Raw genomic sequence first — 14,108 nt, 5'->3', positions numbered from 1 at the left:
GAATTACTGACCTGGCCCTTTGGCAAGCTTCTAGTGTCTCAAGGAAGAACTAATAGAAAACAAGCAATTTTCTTCATCCTTCTATTACGATGATCCGTTCCTGTTGAATTCTAATATACTTGTAGAAAATAATACTCCTTACCATAATTTCTCTGCTTAAAATACTTCAATGGCTTCTCAATAAACATGAATAAAATCAGAACTCTTACATAAGCTTCCCCCACCCAGCTTCATCTTCTATTATATTCCCTTGCTCACTATGCTCCTGCAACACTAATCTTCCTTCTGTTCCTCAAGCACACCAAGCTCCAAGTTCATTCCTTACTTAGGCTTTTGCACTTGCTGTTCTTTCTGCCTCTAAATCTTCACATGACTGGCTCTTCCTTGTATTTCGGGTCTCAGATCAAAATGTTAGGTACTCTGCCAAGCCTTCTCTGACAATTCTAATCAGTCTTCACTCCAGCTACCACATCACCCTGTCTTACTTTCTTCATAGTAAATTTCACCACATGAAATACCTTGATCATTTATTTGTGAACTTGTTTATTATCAATTTTCCACCACTAGAATGTAAGCACCATAAGAACAGGGACTTTCTCTCATGTTTACTACTGTATCCACAGCACGTAAAACAGTGCCTTTTATATATTGGGTGTAACTGAGTAAATGAAAGAGTAAATATAATTTAGGGATTTTAGTGGATTTACTATAGGCGAAACTTTTCACTAAAATGAGCAAATGTCTTCCTTGAATGATGAAAATCTAAATAATGAACTCAAAATTTAGAACTCCAAAATTAGTGTCTTGGAGACATGCGTGCCTAGATAAACACACATATACACTCTCTCTCTGATATTCACATAGGCAAAGAAACAGCCACAGATACACACAGATATACAACACAGAGATTACAAAGTGGGAGACAAACAAATGGGAGGATTTTACAGCTGAGAAAATCAAAAGGTTTGGCAACTGGGAGAAGGTAAGAGGCAGAAGAGACAGATGGGTTAGGTAGGTGGATAAGAGGAAGAGCAAGGGACGAATTAAGGCAAGAGATAAAAATAATCAGTCTCTAGTATACCTGCAGGTACAATAGAAGAGATGACCCTCTTTGTGTAGCTGCTTTGCCAGTTCCAGCTGATGATTGTTCATCAACTTTTCGTTTATAACCACTATGAGTGGCTTTCCTTTTTCCAGAGTCTCCAAACAGCTTCCTGCACCTACAAATATAAATCAAATTTGTTTAACACAATTTAAAATAAGTTAAGGTCCCCACCAAGCTTTATAGCTAGAACTCAAAAGTTAAAAAACTTAAAGTTGACAGAACTACAAACTAGGTCTTTCAATTATACATTCAAAATGACAAGAGTATAGTTATCAGTTGCTCTCTAATAAAAAGTGCTAGAAACTTTATTTGAAAAATACATTACTTTATCACTGATGATGATATTATGATATTATGGCCTATGATTCAGTGCTATGCTACTTGCTCTCTAGTACCAATGACCCTCAACTTACGACGGGGTATAGCCTTATGACGGGGTATAACCCCATCATAAGTTGAAAACAGGCTGGGTGCAGTGGCTTATGCCTACAATCCCAACGCTTTGGGAGGTCGAGGTGGGAGGATCACTTGAGCCTAGGAGTTCAAGACCACTCTCTGCAACATAGAGAGACCTTGTCTCTACTAAAAAATCAAAATAAAAACAAAAACAATTAATAAGGCATGGTGGTTGTGGTCCCAGCTACTGGGAAGCCTGAGGCAGGAGGACTGCTTGAGCCCAAGAGTTGGAGTTTGAAGTGGGCTATGACTGCACCACTGCACCCCGTCCTGGGTGACAGAGTGAGAACCCACCTCAAAAAAAGGAAAAAAAGGCAGTTGAAAATATTCTAAGTAGAAAATGCATTTAATACACCTAACCCACCACACATCACAGCTTAGCCTAGCCTACCTTAAACGTGCTCAGAACACACTTACATTAGCCTGTGGTTGGGCAAAATCATCTAACACAAAACCTATTTTATGATAAACTGTTGAATATCTCATGCCATTTATTGAATACTGCAAGTGTAAAACAGAATGGTTGTATGGGTACTCGAAGAGCGGTTTCTACTGAATGCGTTTATGTATTGCTTTCACACCACCATAAAGTTGAAAAACTCTAAGTAAAACCATTGTACGTTGGGCCATCTGGAGTATGCTTTGGGCATGGCCTTGAATCCAAATAAGATCCAGGTTTGACATACTGTATGTGAAACTATACTTCATTTCTATTCAACCCCAAGTAGAAAAGCAAGCCTACAATAGAGACAGGCAGGCATCAATAATGAAAAACCTTGACCACTTCTTATGGGTTTACATGTGAGGTGCTATCCCAGAAATAGTCAAGGATAGATCTCCACGAATATGCAAATATACAATATTAGGATCAATTCAATTTTGAAATGTAAAATCATCTAGCTATTTTAATGAGAGCAAGGAGATTGATAAGTGAGTAGATAAGTCCTTTTTGGGTATCTTATGCTAGGGTGGTTAGTTAACAACATTAACTCCAGAGGGGTGCAGTGGATCATGCCTGTAATCCCAGCACTTTGAGAGGCCGAGGCAGGTGGATTGCCTGAGCTCCGGAGTTTGAGACCAGCCTGGGAAACACGGTGAAGCCCCGTCTCTACTAAAATACAAAGAAAAAAAAAATTAGCCGGGGCGTGGTAGTGTGCACCTGTAATCCCAGCTACTGGGGAGGCTGAGACAGGAGAATCGCTTGAACCCAGGAGGCGGAGGTTGCAGTGAGCCGAGATAGCGTCATTGCATTCCAGCCTGGGCGACAGAGCGAAACTCCGTCCCCCCAAAAAAAAATAGAAAGAAAGAAAGAAAAGAAAGGAAAGGAAAAGAAAAGAAAAAAAGAACATAAAGTCCAGCACCAGATTGTTATCTGTCCACCACTTCCCGGCTGGACAAATTACTTAACCACTCTTGTGTCTCAGTTTCCTCATGTGTAAAATGGAGATACTAACAGTACTTAGTTCACAGGATTGTTTAAAAGAGTAAAGTTAATATACACAAAGCATTCAGAGCAGTGCCAAAGGCTCTGTTACCTCCTAGGAGATACATTTTTAATCACCAATCTGTTGGTAATGTCTATTTCTAAAGACTTTTCTCTCCTCAAACTAGACTTTAAAAAAAAAAAAAGAAAAGAAAAAAAAGAAACACCTTCCTTCACAACAGTCAAAACTGCACTGCTCCCCAAAAGCAGTTCTTCTGAATGCACTAGAAGTCTAATTAACTAGACCATCAGGGCGGTCCTCTGAAGAAACAATCTACACAGTATGTAGCCGTTACTATTTTTGACTGGATTCATTTCACTCACATTCAACAGAAATGTAAACAATCACAATTCCAATTTCTCCATGATCGATCCAATCAATCAGCAGGCAGAACAATCCTTTAGATCTAAGCCCAAGTACTAATGTCAAGTTGACAATTTATTACACTTCACGGGTAAATTATTTTGCCCCTCTGTGTTTAGGGTTTTTTATTGTAAAGTTGAGCTACAGTGGTTAATTTCCCATTCTTCTCTCACCCCAAAATACTAAGTTCTCTCCAATAAAGTTCTCAATTGTCATATTCAAATAAGTTGTGTATTCAAAAAGGGCTACAGTGAGTTCAGCTTGCGATTTTATTTTACCTCGAAAAGGTTCAAGTGTCAGTTCCTTATTGGAGGGAGAGCATCAGGATAAAAACCTAATGGATGCTGGGCTTAACACCTAGGTGATGCATGGCACACGTTTACCTTTGTAACAAGCCCGCACATCCTGCACATGTACCCCCAGAATACCCCAGAACTTAAAAAAAAATTAAAAGACCCAACCCTGAGATTCTAAGGCACCTTTACCTGCGTGACTAATAACAAGATCTGCTTTCTGAATGTCTTCTTTCAAGGAATCCTTGTACCTGTAAACATCCAGAGTAAACGACTCAGTACTGAAGGGTTCAGGTACCACCGTTCCTCTACCAATTTGCAGGATAAGTCGGTTGTAACCAAGGCTCTCGATTTTCTGAAAGAGGAAATCAGAACATGAGGGCCTTTTAAACTGGCTATGTAAAACAGAGCAGGAACCACCACCACTACTAAAGTTTGACGTTAAGATCGGAGCACGGCCGCCAAAGAGCCCACCTGGGGCCGATCTCACTTAGTTTTCAAAACTAACGTATTTTCCGGTCCGGGGCCCGACGAGGAACCTCCCGAGCACTCATGAATCTAAGCGACCCAGCTCGCAGAGTCCCGCGAAAGCCACAGCAGGAAAAGACTTTGGAAAAGGAGTCGCAAACTCGGTGGGACCCAGGGACTACCCGTTCTGCCTCACTTGCTCAACTGCGAGAACCGGGAGCCCTGAACAGGGGACGACACGCGCTGAGGAGGGGAACCGCGCGGGCTCCGGCCAAGCGCTGAGGGGAACGAGCCGGGCTCTGAGGCGAGCTCGGCTGGCTGAGACGCCGGCGCCGACGCGCGATCCACAAGGGGGCCTGAGGAGAAACTGCCCAGCCCCGTGGAAAATCCGAGCTCGAAGGGGCGGAGCCGTTGGAAGGAGGGGCAGAGGACGCGGAGGCGGAGAATAGAGCGCGGGGGCAGCCCGGGAAAGGAGCTGAAGAAATGAGGGAGAGGAGCGGCCGGGATAATGGGAAGAGGAAACAGGCAACCCCGAGTAGCCAGGTAGCCGGAGAAGGGCCCCGCCGGGCATGGGCAGGAGCCAGCTAAGGGGCAGCGGCACCTGTGGTAGAGTTGCGGGGGTTTCTTTCCGAGCGCGACGGTCAGGCAAGGCTAACGCGGCTGGCAGTATGGCTGGAGATGGCGGGTGGCGGGCCAAGCCGCCGCCTGCTCGCCTCCCTCACTCACTTGCAGACTGTCGGGCGCCGACACACACGCAATGAGGTCGTCAAAGCTGGTGGTCCCTACGGTAACAAACACGCACTTCATGGCGCGGGTTCCTCAAGCCCTGATCGCATGGGCCGGATATGACGCAACTGAGGCCACGCACGTTGCAGCGGCTGGCCTTCTGTGAGGGAGGCGGAAATCCGTAATGACCGCCAGGGGGCGGTGGGGCCCCGGGCTGTGTCACTGGTTGGGTGGGGCAAGAGACTATTGGTGGCCCAGGTGCCAGCCACTCTTGTAAGCCCTTTATGTGTAGGAGCCAGCTCTTGAGACCCCTCACTATAAGGGAATGGGGAATTGCCAAATGTAATTAACTTTTTCAAAACTGGTGGGTAAAAAAAAATAATAATAATACCCTAAGCATTGAGTTGGTGTCATTGTGTGGGTACCACAATCTTTTAATGACAGACAAGTTTGAGATTTTTTTGTTTGCTGCCAGGTTTTGTTAAGATACATTTGAGAGATGGTTTTACTTTGAGCTGGCTAAGGGGATATGAAAAATAAAAGTGCCTTGCCAGGCACAGTGGCTGTAATCCCAAGCTACTGGGAAGAATCGCTTGAGCCCAGGAGTTTAAGACTAGCCTGGGCAACATAGCAAAACCCTTGTCTCTAAAAATATTATTTTTTAGGCCAGGTGCCATCACTCAAGTATGTAATCCCAGCACTTTGGGAGGCCAAGGCAGGTATATTATTGAGGTCAGGAATTCCCGACCAGCCTGGGCAACATGGTGAAATCCTTTCTCTCCTAAAAATACAAAAATTAGCCGGGTGTGGTGGCAGGTGCCTGTAATCCCAGCTACTCAGGAGGCTGAGGCACAACAATTGCTTGAGCCCAGGAGACAGAGGTTTCAGTGAGCCCAAGATCCTGCCATTGCATTCCAGCCTGGGTGACACAGAATGAGACCCTGTCTCAAACAAACAAAAAAAATTTAATTAGCCGGGGGTGGGAGCACCCACCTGTGGTCCTAGCTAGTCAGAAGGCTGAGGCTGCAGTGAGCCATGATCATACCACTGCACTGCAGCCTGGACGACAGTGAGACCCTGTCTCGAAAAAATAAAAAAACTAAAAATAAAAGGTATCTTATAAGGTATGGGGTCTTGCTCTGTTGCCCAGGCTTGATTCTAACTCCTGGGCTCAAGCAGTCCTCCTGTGGCAGGCCACGTCTCACCAACAGAGGCCTCCATAACAACTGTTTCAGTACTGAGTAGTGAAGTTAATATTAAAAGCTAAAAAAAAAGCCAGTGCCCTTATACAAAGGCTGGAATGTAACTAAAGCCCACCAAGAGTTTTGCCTGGGCCTTTCCTGGGCCCTAAAGCATGACAAAATAACAAAGGAATTCTTAACACGACCCATTTAGGATTAAACAAGTTTTACTGTGGGTCTGAAGAGACTCCCCAGGCCTCCACAAACAAGTTTGTTGGGAGTCCGAAGGAACTCCCCAAACCTCTGTGATTTAGCAGGAGACAAGATAAGGGTAATCACGCCAGCACCTGGACTCATTTAGATTTTTTTTCTTTTTTTTTGAGACGGAGTCTCCCTCTGTCACCCAGGCTGGAGTGCAGTGGCACGATCTCGGGGCTCACTGCAAGCTCCGCCTCCTGGGTTCACGCCACTCTCCTGCCTCAGCCTCTAGAGTAGCTGGGAATACAGGTGCCCGCCACCACGCCCGGCTAAATTGTTGTATTTTTAGTAGCGACGGGGTTTCACCATGTTAGCCAGGATGGTCTCGAACTCCTGACCTCGTGATCCACCCGCCTCGGCCTCCCAAAGTGCTGGGATTACAGGCGTGAGCCACCACACCTTGCCGGACCCATTTAGATTAAGTAAATTTACTGAGGCTCCAGAGGAAGATCTTCAAGATTCAGACCTTATTTATAGATTAAAAGAAGTTAATCACTTATGTCTTTAGACGAATGCACACTTACATGTAGACATATAGCTTAGAAGGTATATAAGCTCTGGAAAACGTCGTGATTTTGAGTTGGTCTGGTGATAATATCCAGGCCTTCTCCCCGTAAACAGTTACAGAAATAAAAACTCTCTTCCTCCCCAGTTCATCTGCATCTTGTTAGTAGGTCACGAGAAATAGCAGCCCCACCCTCAGTTTGGTCCGAGAGCACTCCCGCCTCCGCCTCCGCCTCCCAAGTAGCTGGGACTACAGGTGCATCAAAAGTGGCTTTTAGAAAATCACTCTAACTGGCTGGGCACGGTGGCTCACGCCTGTAATCACAGCACTTTGGGAGGCCGAGGCGGATGGATCACAAGGTCAGGAGTTTGAGACCAGCCTGGCCAGCATGGGGAAACCCCATCTCTACTAAAAATACAAAAATTAGCCAGGCACGGTGGCAGGCGCCTGTAATCCCCAGCTACTTGGGAGGCTGAGGCAGGAGAATCACTTGTACCTGGGAGGCGGAGGTTGCAATGAGCTGAGATTGTGCCACTGCACTCTAGCCTGGGCAACAGAGCAAGATTCCATCTCAAAAAAAAAATCACTCTAACTTGGGCTCTTCTACCGACTGTGGTTCTCAGAAAACCAGGGCCCTCTAGGGTCCCCTGGAAGCTGCAAACAGTTAACCTCCATTAGCAAGCATGACTTGTAAAATAGAGGTGATAAAGCCTGAAGCATTGATCTACAATCTATTGAATTATTCCACTGAACCATTTAACATTACACATTAGCACGATAAAGTACCACAGATAAATTACACTTAGGCAGGCACATATAGGAGAGGTTATTTCTCAAAACTCTCCTTTTTTCTCCTACCACCATCATAACGTTGTTAAGATAATTGCTCACTCTATCTCCTTCTAATGTTTTGTGTATTCCCTATTTAAAATATCACCTTAGCTCATATTTGTGCTTCGCCCTGCTTGGATATATACAGAAGAGAGGCTGTGAGAAGAAATTATTTTAAGGAGAAAAAGGATTGGAGGTAAATTGGGCCTAGAACATAGCCTGAGAAGACCCTTGGGCCTATTTCTACATCTATTTAAAGGATGTTTCCTTTAAATCTTGTAGCTTAGGCAGTTGTCCTTTTGAAGAGTAGCATGCACAATGGCAGGAAAACTCACCAGCTGCCTTTCTGAAAGTGACATCCAACAGAGACTTCTGGTTGGGACTTGGAAACTACCCAATCAGGACTCAGCTGTTTTCAACTAATGGGGACTACTTTTGAGTTATTTATTTGCATACACAGACTTCATTAAGGGCTGGGAGGAGAACTTTCCCTATTTAAGCCAGACCCACTCTTTGTTCTTTGGAGCACACTTAGTTTACATCGGGGGCTGTGTTTCCCCATCTGCAGATCTCCTGCTTTTAGGCTGAGGTCTCCGAGACTTTGTTTTCTCCAGGCAGCATGGTCACCTCCCTCTATGGGCCCTGTGGGGTACACTCACACTTCGTGGAGTACTTTTGCATTTTGCAATGTACTTGTGCTTGGTGGATTATGCTCACATTTCAAGTTTTGTGGGGACACTCATGTTTCTGTTGCACTCAAAGGGATGCCTTTGTTATAGTGCCGTGGGTAACCCATGTTCTAAGGTAATGGTCTCCAACCAGCCACTTTATGGTGCACTGATGACTTTTATATTTAAAACCTACGGAGAAAATTCTTGTGCCTATTTAAGGCTCTAGATGAAACTTTTGGATTTAAAACTTTTTTGGCTACATTAGGGAGCTTTCTGTATCCGTAATCAAATTTATTTATGCATGCAATTAGAACAAAGATGAATCTAGGCCTCTCAAAGACAATACAAGGCTTTCCTTAATAGGTACTATGAAAACTCCAAATGGAATCAAGAATTTCAGATTGCCTTCTTGAGAGAAACTAATTCCGAACTCAGTGCCTGCAAAAACTTGAAAATCCTCCAAGCCCAGATTCTGTTCCCAAGGACTCAAACCCTTTGTTCCTCTTCCTTTCACTCCCTCTGCACTACCTCTACTTTATTCTCCTCTGCCACTACCTTCTTCACTTTCTGAACTTCCTTTTTTCTCCTCACGGTCTATCCCAGGCACACTACCCATAACCCCTCAACTCCTCTTATTGCCCCATTTAAAATAAGTGAAAATGCAGAGGGAGGTTAGACCATTTCTTATATTCCTTAGTCTAAATCTGAACTCTTGGCGATTGTCCTAAAACTGACTTCCTTGAATTGAATGCCAATTTCGTTTAATCGTAAGCGCATACTAGCCCAGACTCACCAAAATCTATCAATTCACATGCTGGGGGTCATTTTTGTGGCTCAAACATGTATATGCCTAACTAAATGGATAAAACCTCCAGAGGACTTCCATTTCAAAAGGGACATGGCCATAACAAAAGCAAAGAAAATAACCTGTGATTTGTTAAAGGTCATTCCAGTGCTTTTCCTCTGGCAAATTAATTGGAAAGCCATTCAACGATTCACTCAAAAAAAAGATGAGTCTGCTTAGATTATTTTGACTGGTTCAAAAAGGCTTTCCAAGCTGGGCGCAGTGGCTCACGCCTGTAATCTCAGCACTTTGGGAGGCTGAGGCAGGAGGACCACTTGAGGTCAGGAGTTCGAGACCAGCCTGGCCAACATGGCAAAACCCTGTCTCTACTAAAAATACAAAAATTAGCTGGGCATGGTGGTGCATGTCTGTAGTCCCAGCTACTCAGGAGGCTGAGGCATGAGAATCACTTGAGCCCAGGAGGCAGAGGTAGCAGTGAGCTGAGATGGCACCACTGCACTCCAGCCTGGGCAACAGAGCAACACTCTGTCTGAAAAAATAAAAAAAAAATCTTTCCAGCAAAATTCTGGTATCAAGGACTTAACAGAGGATACCATTAATCTTTTTGATTCCAGTTTTCTTTCAGGGCTTAACTGAACTCTTAATGCCTTAGTCAAACAACATAACCTCAATTGGACCTTTAAGAAACCCCACGAAATTGCCTCCTTGGCAAACTATCTCTCTAAAACTTTGTAAAGAGACAAAGAAAGAATAAATAAGACACTTGATTATCAGGAAAAGACCACCACATTCATGGCCCTACATATTCAGCAATTTAAAAAACAATCACAGAACCAAAATGCTCTCAAGATTCTGGGAAACAGGATCTATTTTTTTTCCCAAGGGCTTTTATCACTACAAAAGAGATTATGAAATATACAAATGATGGCTTCAGAAGAACCGAGATAAAGCTAAGAAAAATGCAAGCTTTTTCTTCATTACAAGATTGGGGTGCTTCAGGGAGATAAGGGCAATCTTCGTCCTTCTGTGAACCAGCTGAAGAAGGTTGGTTTGCAAATAAATAACAAATTGGTCCAGGCGTGGATAGATACTGGTGCCACACTCTCAGTGATAAACTCCAACTCTTTTTCAGATCGCCTTCCCTAGAATAGTCAAACCACCCAAATGGTAGGGATCCCCAGCCAGCCAATGATAGTCAGGTGAAATCCAATTCCTTATCAGATAGGGCCCATCATTGGATACCATAGCTTTCTCCTTCTCCTCTCTCTTCCCATATATTTATTAGGAAGGGCCTTCCTTGAAAAGAGTCAAGCCAACATCTTTTGCCCATAAGGGAAATGTGTTATTTTAAGAATAAGCTCACCTGACACCTCTACTTTTTTTTTTTTTTAAAACAAGGTGGACTTGCTCTTTCACACAGGCTGGAGTGCAGTGGCACAATCGTGGCTCACTGCATCCTTGACTTCCTGAGCTCAACTGATTCTCCTACCTCATCCTCCCGAGTAGCTGGGATCACAGGTGGGTGCCAACACAGCTGGCTAATTTTTTTACATATAGAGAAGAGGTCTCACTATGTTGCCCAGGCTGGTCTTAAACTCCTGGGCTCAAGCGATCCTCCTGCCTTGGCCTCCCAATGTGCTAGGATTATAGGCATGAACCACTGCGCCCAGTCTAAGACCTCACTTATGTGTTTCCCTTGTGAGCCCCTGTCTGTCCAGCCATTTCTGAATAACCTACCTTAAGGGAATTATCTGAGACCGTATGGGCAAAAACGAATACCAATATCTGTCTTTTTCACTCAGCACCACCTATTTTCATTCAGATAGATCCTAACAATTCTCTTCTAAATGTGAAACAATACCCGCTCAATTCTGAGGCATTAGCAGGCATGGAACCTATCATTGATTATTTTATTTCTAAGGGACTCTTTGTCCCCTGTACTAGCCCATGCAATACCTCAGTTTTACCCGTGCAGAAACATAATGGGAGAGGATGGAGGTTTGTTCAACAACTTAGAGCTGTAACCAATATTGTTATTCCTGACACCCCATTGTGCCTGATCCACCTACACTCTTACATAATATGCCTTCTGACACCCAATATGTCTCTACTCTTGACCTCTGCATTGCCTTTTGCAGCATCCCTGTTTACCTGAAAGTTTCTTTTCACGTTCATGTGGAGAGGCCAACAATATACATGGACAGTGCTTCCTCAGGGATATACTGAGAGCCCTATCTATTTTTTTCCAGATTCTTTGAGCAGACCTGAAAAAGATAACCTTTTTATAAAGTTCAACCCTTTTACAATATATTGATGATATGCTTTTATGTTCTCCCTCTCAAAACACTTACCTCGCTGACACTCTTCATTTTTTTTCTGCCAACTGACCCTCAATAAATGTCATAAGGTCTCTAAAGAAAAATTACAATTTGGTCAAGATTCAATTAAATTCCTTGGATATGTATTAACTTCCTCAAGGCTAAGCCTTGATCCCTCTCACATTCAAATCATCTTTTTCTTCCCCTTACTTGCTGCAAAAAGGCAGCTCAGAGAATTTTTAGGGCCTGTGGATTATTGCAGAATATGGAACCTAATTTCTCTCTGATGGTACAACCCTTATATTCCTTACTTAAAGCCTCTTTTCCGCATTTCCTTGTCTGGATTACTGATGGTGAACAAGCTTTCCAAGTTTAAAAAACTCAATTGTCCACTACCCCTACCTTATGACATCCAAATTATTATGATTTTCCCTTTTTGTGCATGAAGGAGAGGGTAACACATGAGGGGGTTTGCCTTAGCCCCTTGAGGGCAATGATCAACTGATTGGCTATTATAGCCAATAGCGGTACCCTGTGGCACAAGTATTGCCCCCCTATCTGAGAACTGTTGCTATTACTTCTATGCTTATAAAGGCCACTAAAAAATAGTCATACAGTCCCCTCTCACTATGTATGCCCCTCATTCCATTGAAAGCCTCCTCACTTTTCATCATACCCAACATCTTTCAACCAGCCGATTGACCTCCTATGAGATACTATTTTCTTTTTCTCCCAATTTAGCCATTGCCCACTGCAATCTATTAAAACCCTTTTACCATCTCCAGTGGAAGACATCCTGTGACTGTGTCAGTTTTACAGATACCCTCCTTTTACCCAGCATACACCCAAAGGAAACACCTCTGCCCAACCTGGACTTTGTCTAGTACACTGATGGGTCTTCTCTCAAGAGCCCTGCTGGCTCTTACCTCGCAAGATATGCCATAGTTTCCCTAGCAGAGACTATTGAATAGGACCCGCTTCCCACAGTCTGGTCAGCTTAACAAGCAGAATTGCATGCCCCCACATGAGCCTGTTTGCTGACTGGAGGCAAAACAACTAACATTTTATACAGATGGTAGATTTGCCTTTGGTATTGCACATAATTTCGTATGCCCTGGAAACAATGAGGTTTTTTGACCTCCTCCAGACAACCTATTAAAAATACAGATTTTTGTTTTGACATTTTTAAAAGCTATTCAGGCTCTATTATCTCTTGCTATTATCAAGATCCAAGGACACTCCCCTAAAAACTCTGAAGACAGTAAGGGCAATCATCTTGCTGATGCAGCTGCTGAAGCTGCAGCCCTACAAGTAACTCCCTTGATCATGCTCATTCAATCCTCAGCCCCCATGCTTGCCCATTTGATTACCATTTTTCTAGACTTTTCACATCTCAGAAAGCAGTTTCATATCTTGAAAGGGGGAAATGGATGAAACAAAGTTGCACATTTAACTCCCAAACAAGATTATGAGAAGGGACAAATAGACATCCAATCCTCCCTAGCAGTCTGCAGACACAAACAGACCTTTATACATAACCTAATTCACTGCAATCTGGATATAATGAATAAATGGGTCAGACAATACTTTGGAGAAATTCCCCCAACAGTTGCTTTTTAGGTATACAAACTTTGTAGCCCCTGTCCCCAGTATACTCCGAGTGAACCCCTAAAATGTCCTTCAGGCCAAGTACCACTTCCCAATGGCGTTTTTGCAGAATGGCAGCTTGACTTCATCCAATTACCCCCATCTCATGGATACAAAAATGTCCTTATAATGGTTGACATGTATTTCTATTGCGTTGAAGCTTTCTCCTGCAGACAGTCTATGGCCATGGCAGTAGCCAAAGTACCCCTTGAAAAGATCATTCCTCTTGGGGAATTCCAACTGAGCTTTATAGTAACCAAGGAACTCATGTAACTGGCCAAGTATTAGCAAAAATTTGGAACATTTAGCCCATTCTGCAGCATTTTCGTTATGCACACCACTCCAATCTTTTGGGCTGGTTAAATAGATAAATTGGGGTTATAAAAACCCAATTTGCAAAGATCCCAAGTACTTTTAACCTTCCCTGGCATACGGCTCTCCCATTGGCATTGCTAGTTTTACAATCCACACCTAGTAGGAAACACTGGCCCTCCCCTTTCGAGATCGTTGCTGGTCTGCTCATGCACCTGGTTGAAGAAACGTTTTCCCTGCTCAGTTACAGGGAGACTTCCTAACCTACTACCAATGCCTTGTCAGAGCTTTAAACACTAACCACCACAAGGTTGTGGAATCCTTTTACAGGCCCAAATCAGATAGTGACCTCTGGCATCGCAGCCTCCAGCTTAGTGATTATGTATGTTGGTAGAGACATCAATTGAAAGACTACCTTCAGCCCTGTTGGAAGAAGAACTCTTTTTCGGGTACCGTTAATCAATCTCTGTGCTGCCAAGTTACAGTGTATTGACTCTTGGATACATATATCTCACCTAAAAATGGCACTAACTCCTGGAGAATCTTGGACATCAATGCCATTGTTTAATACCAAATTCAGATTACTAAAACCCCATCTCCAGGCCAAGAAGACAACATCTAAGGTTGACAGCTAACCCAGGACACCAGATCAGGACTGTATGAGTAATATGCTCAGCCCTTACAT

At 43.6% G+C, this 14,108-nt stretch overlaps 1 protein-coding gene across 19 annotated transcripts in view; it reads right to left on the bottom strand.

The window, feature by feature from the left end:
- The window catches only part of ALG13 (ALG13 UDP-N-acetylglucosaminyltransferase subunit), a 79,268-nt gene extending 74,190 nt beyond the window's left edge, over positions 1 to 5,078 (bottom strand). For 4 of the 19 annotated variants that reach the window (XM_030806839.1, XM_030806841.1, XM_003262204.3 and 1 more), the window contains exons 1-3: positions 4,896 to 5,044; positions 3,894 to 4,056; positions 1,082 to 1,220 (exon numbers count right to left, since the gene is read on the bottom strand). In XM_030806839.1, coding sequence (XP_030662699.1) covers positions 1,082 to 1,220; positions 3,894 to 4,056; positions 4,896 to 4,976 — 383 coding nt within the window. In that variant the 5' untranslated portion in view covers positions 4,977 to 5,044. Of the gene's footprint in view, positions 1 to 11; positions 50 to 1,081; positions 1,221 to 3,887; positions 4,057 to 4,365; positions 4,533 to 4,770 lie in introns of those variants that run through there. The other 15 variants (XM_030806843.1, XM_003262205.3, XM_004092489.3 and 12 more) reach the window with 12 other exon arrangements.
- Positions 5,079 to 14,108: the final 9,030 nt, after the last annotated feature.

The sequence above is a fragment of the Nomascus leucogenys genome, chromosome X, assembly GCF_006542625.1.
Source record: "Nomascus leucogenys isolate Asia chromosome X, Asia_NLE_v1, whole genome shotgun sequence".
In the NCBI taxonomy this organism is placed as follows: Eukaryota; Metazoa; Chordata; class Mammalia; order Primates; family Hylobatidae; genus Nomascus; species Nomascus leucogenys.
This window is presented reverse-complemented; position numbering and strand designations above follow the sequence as displayed.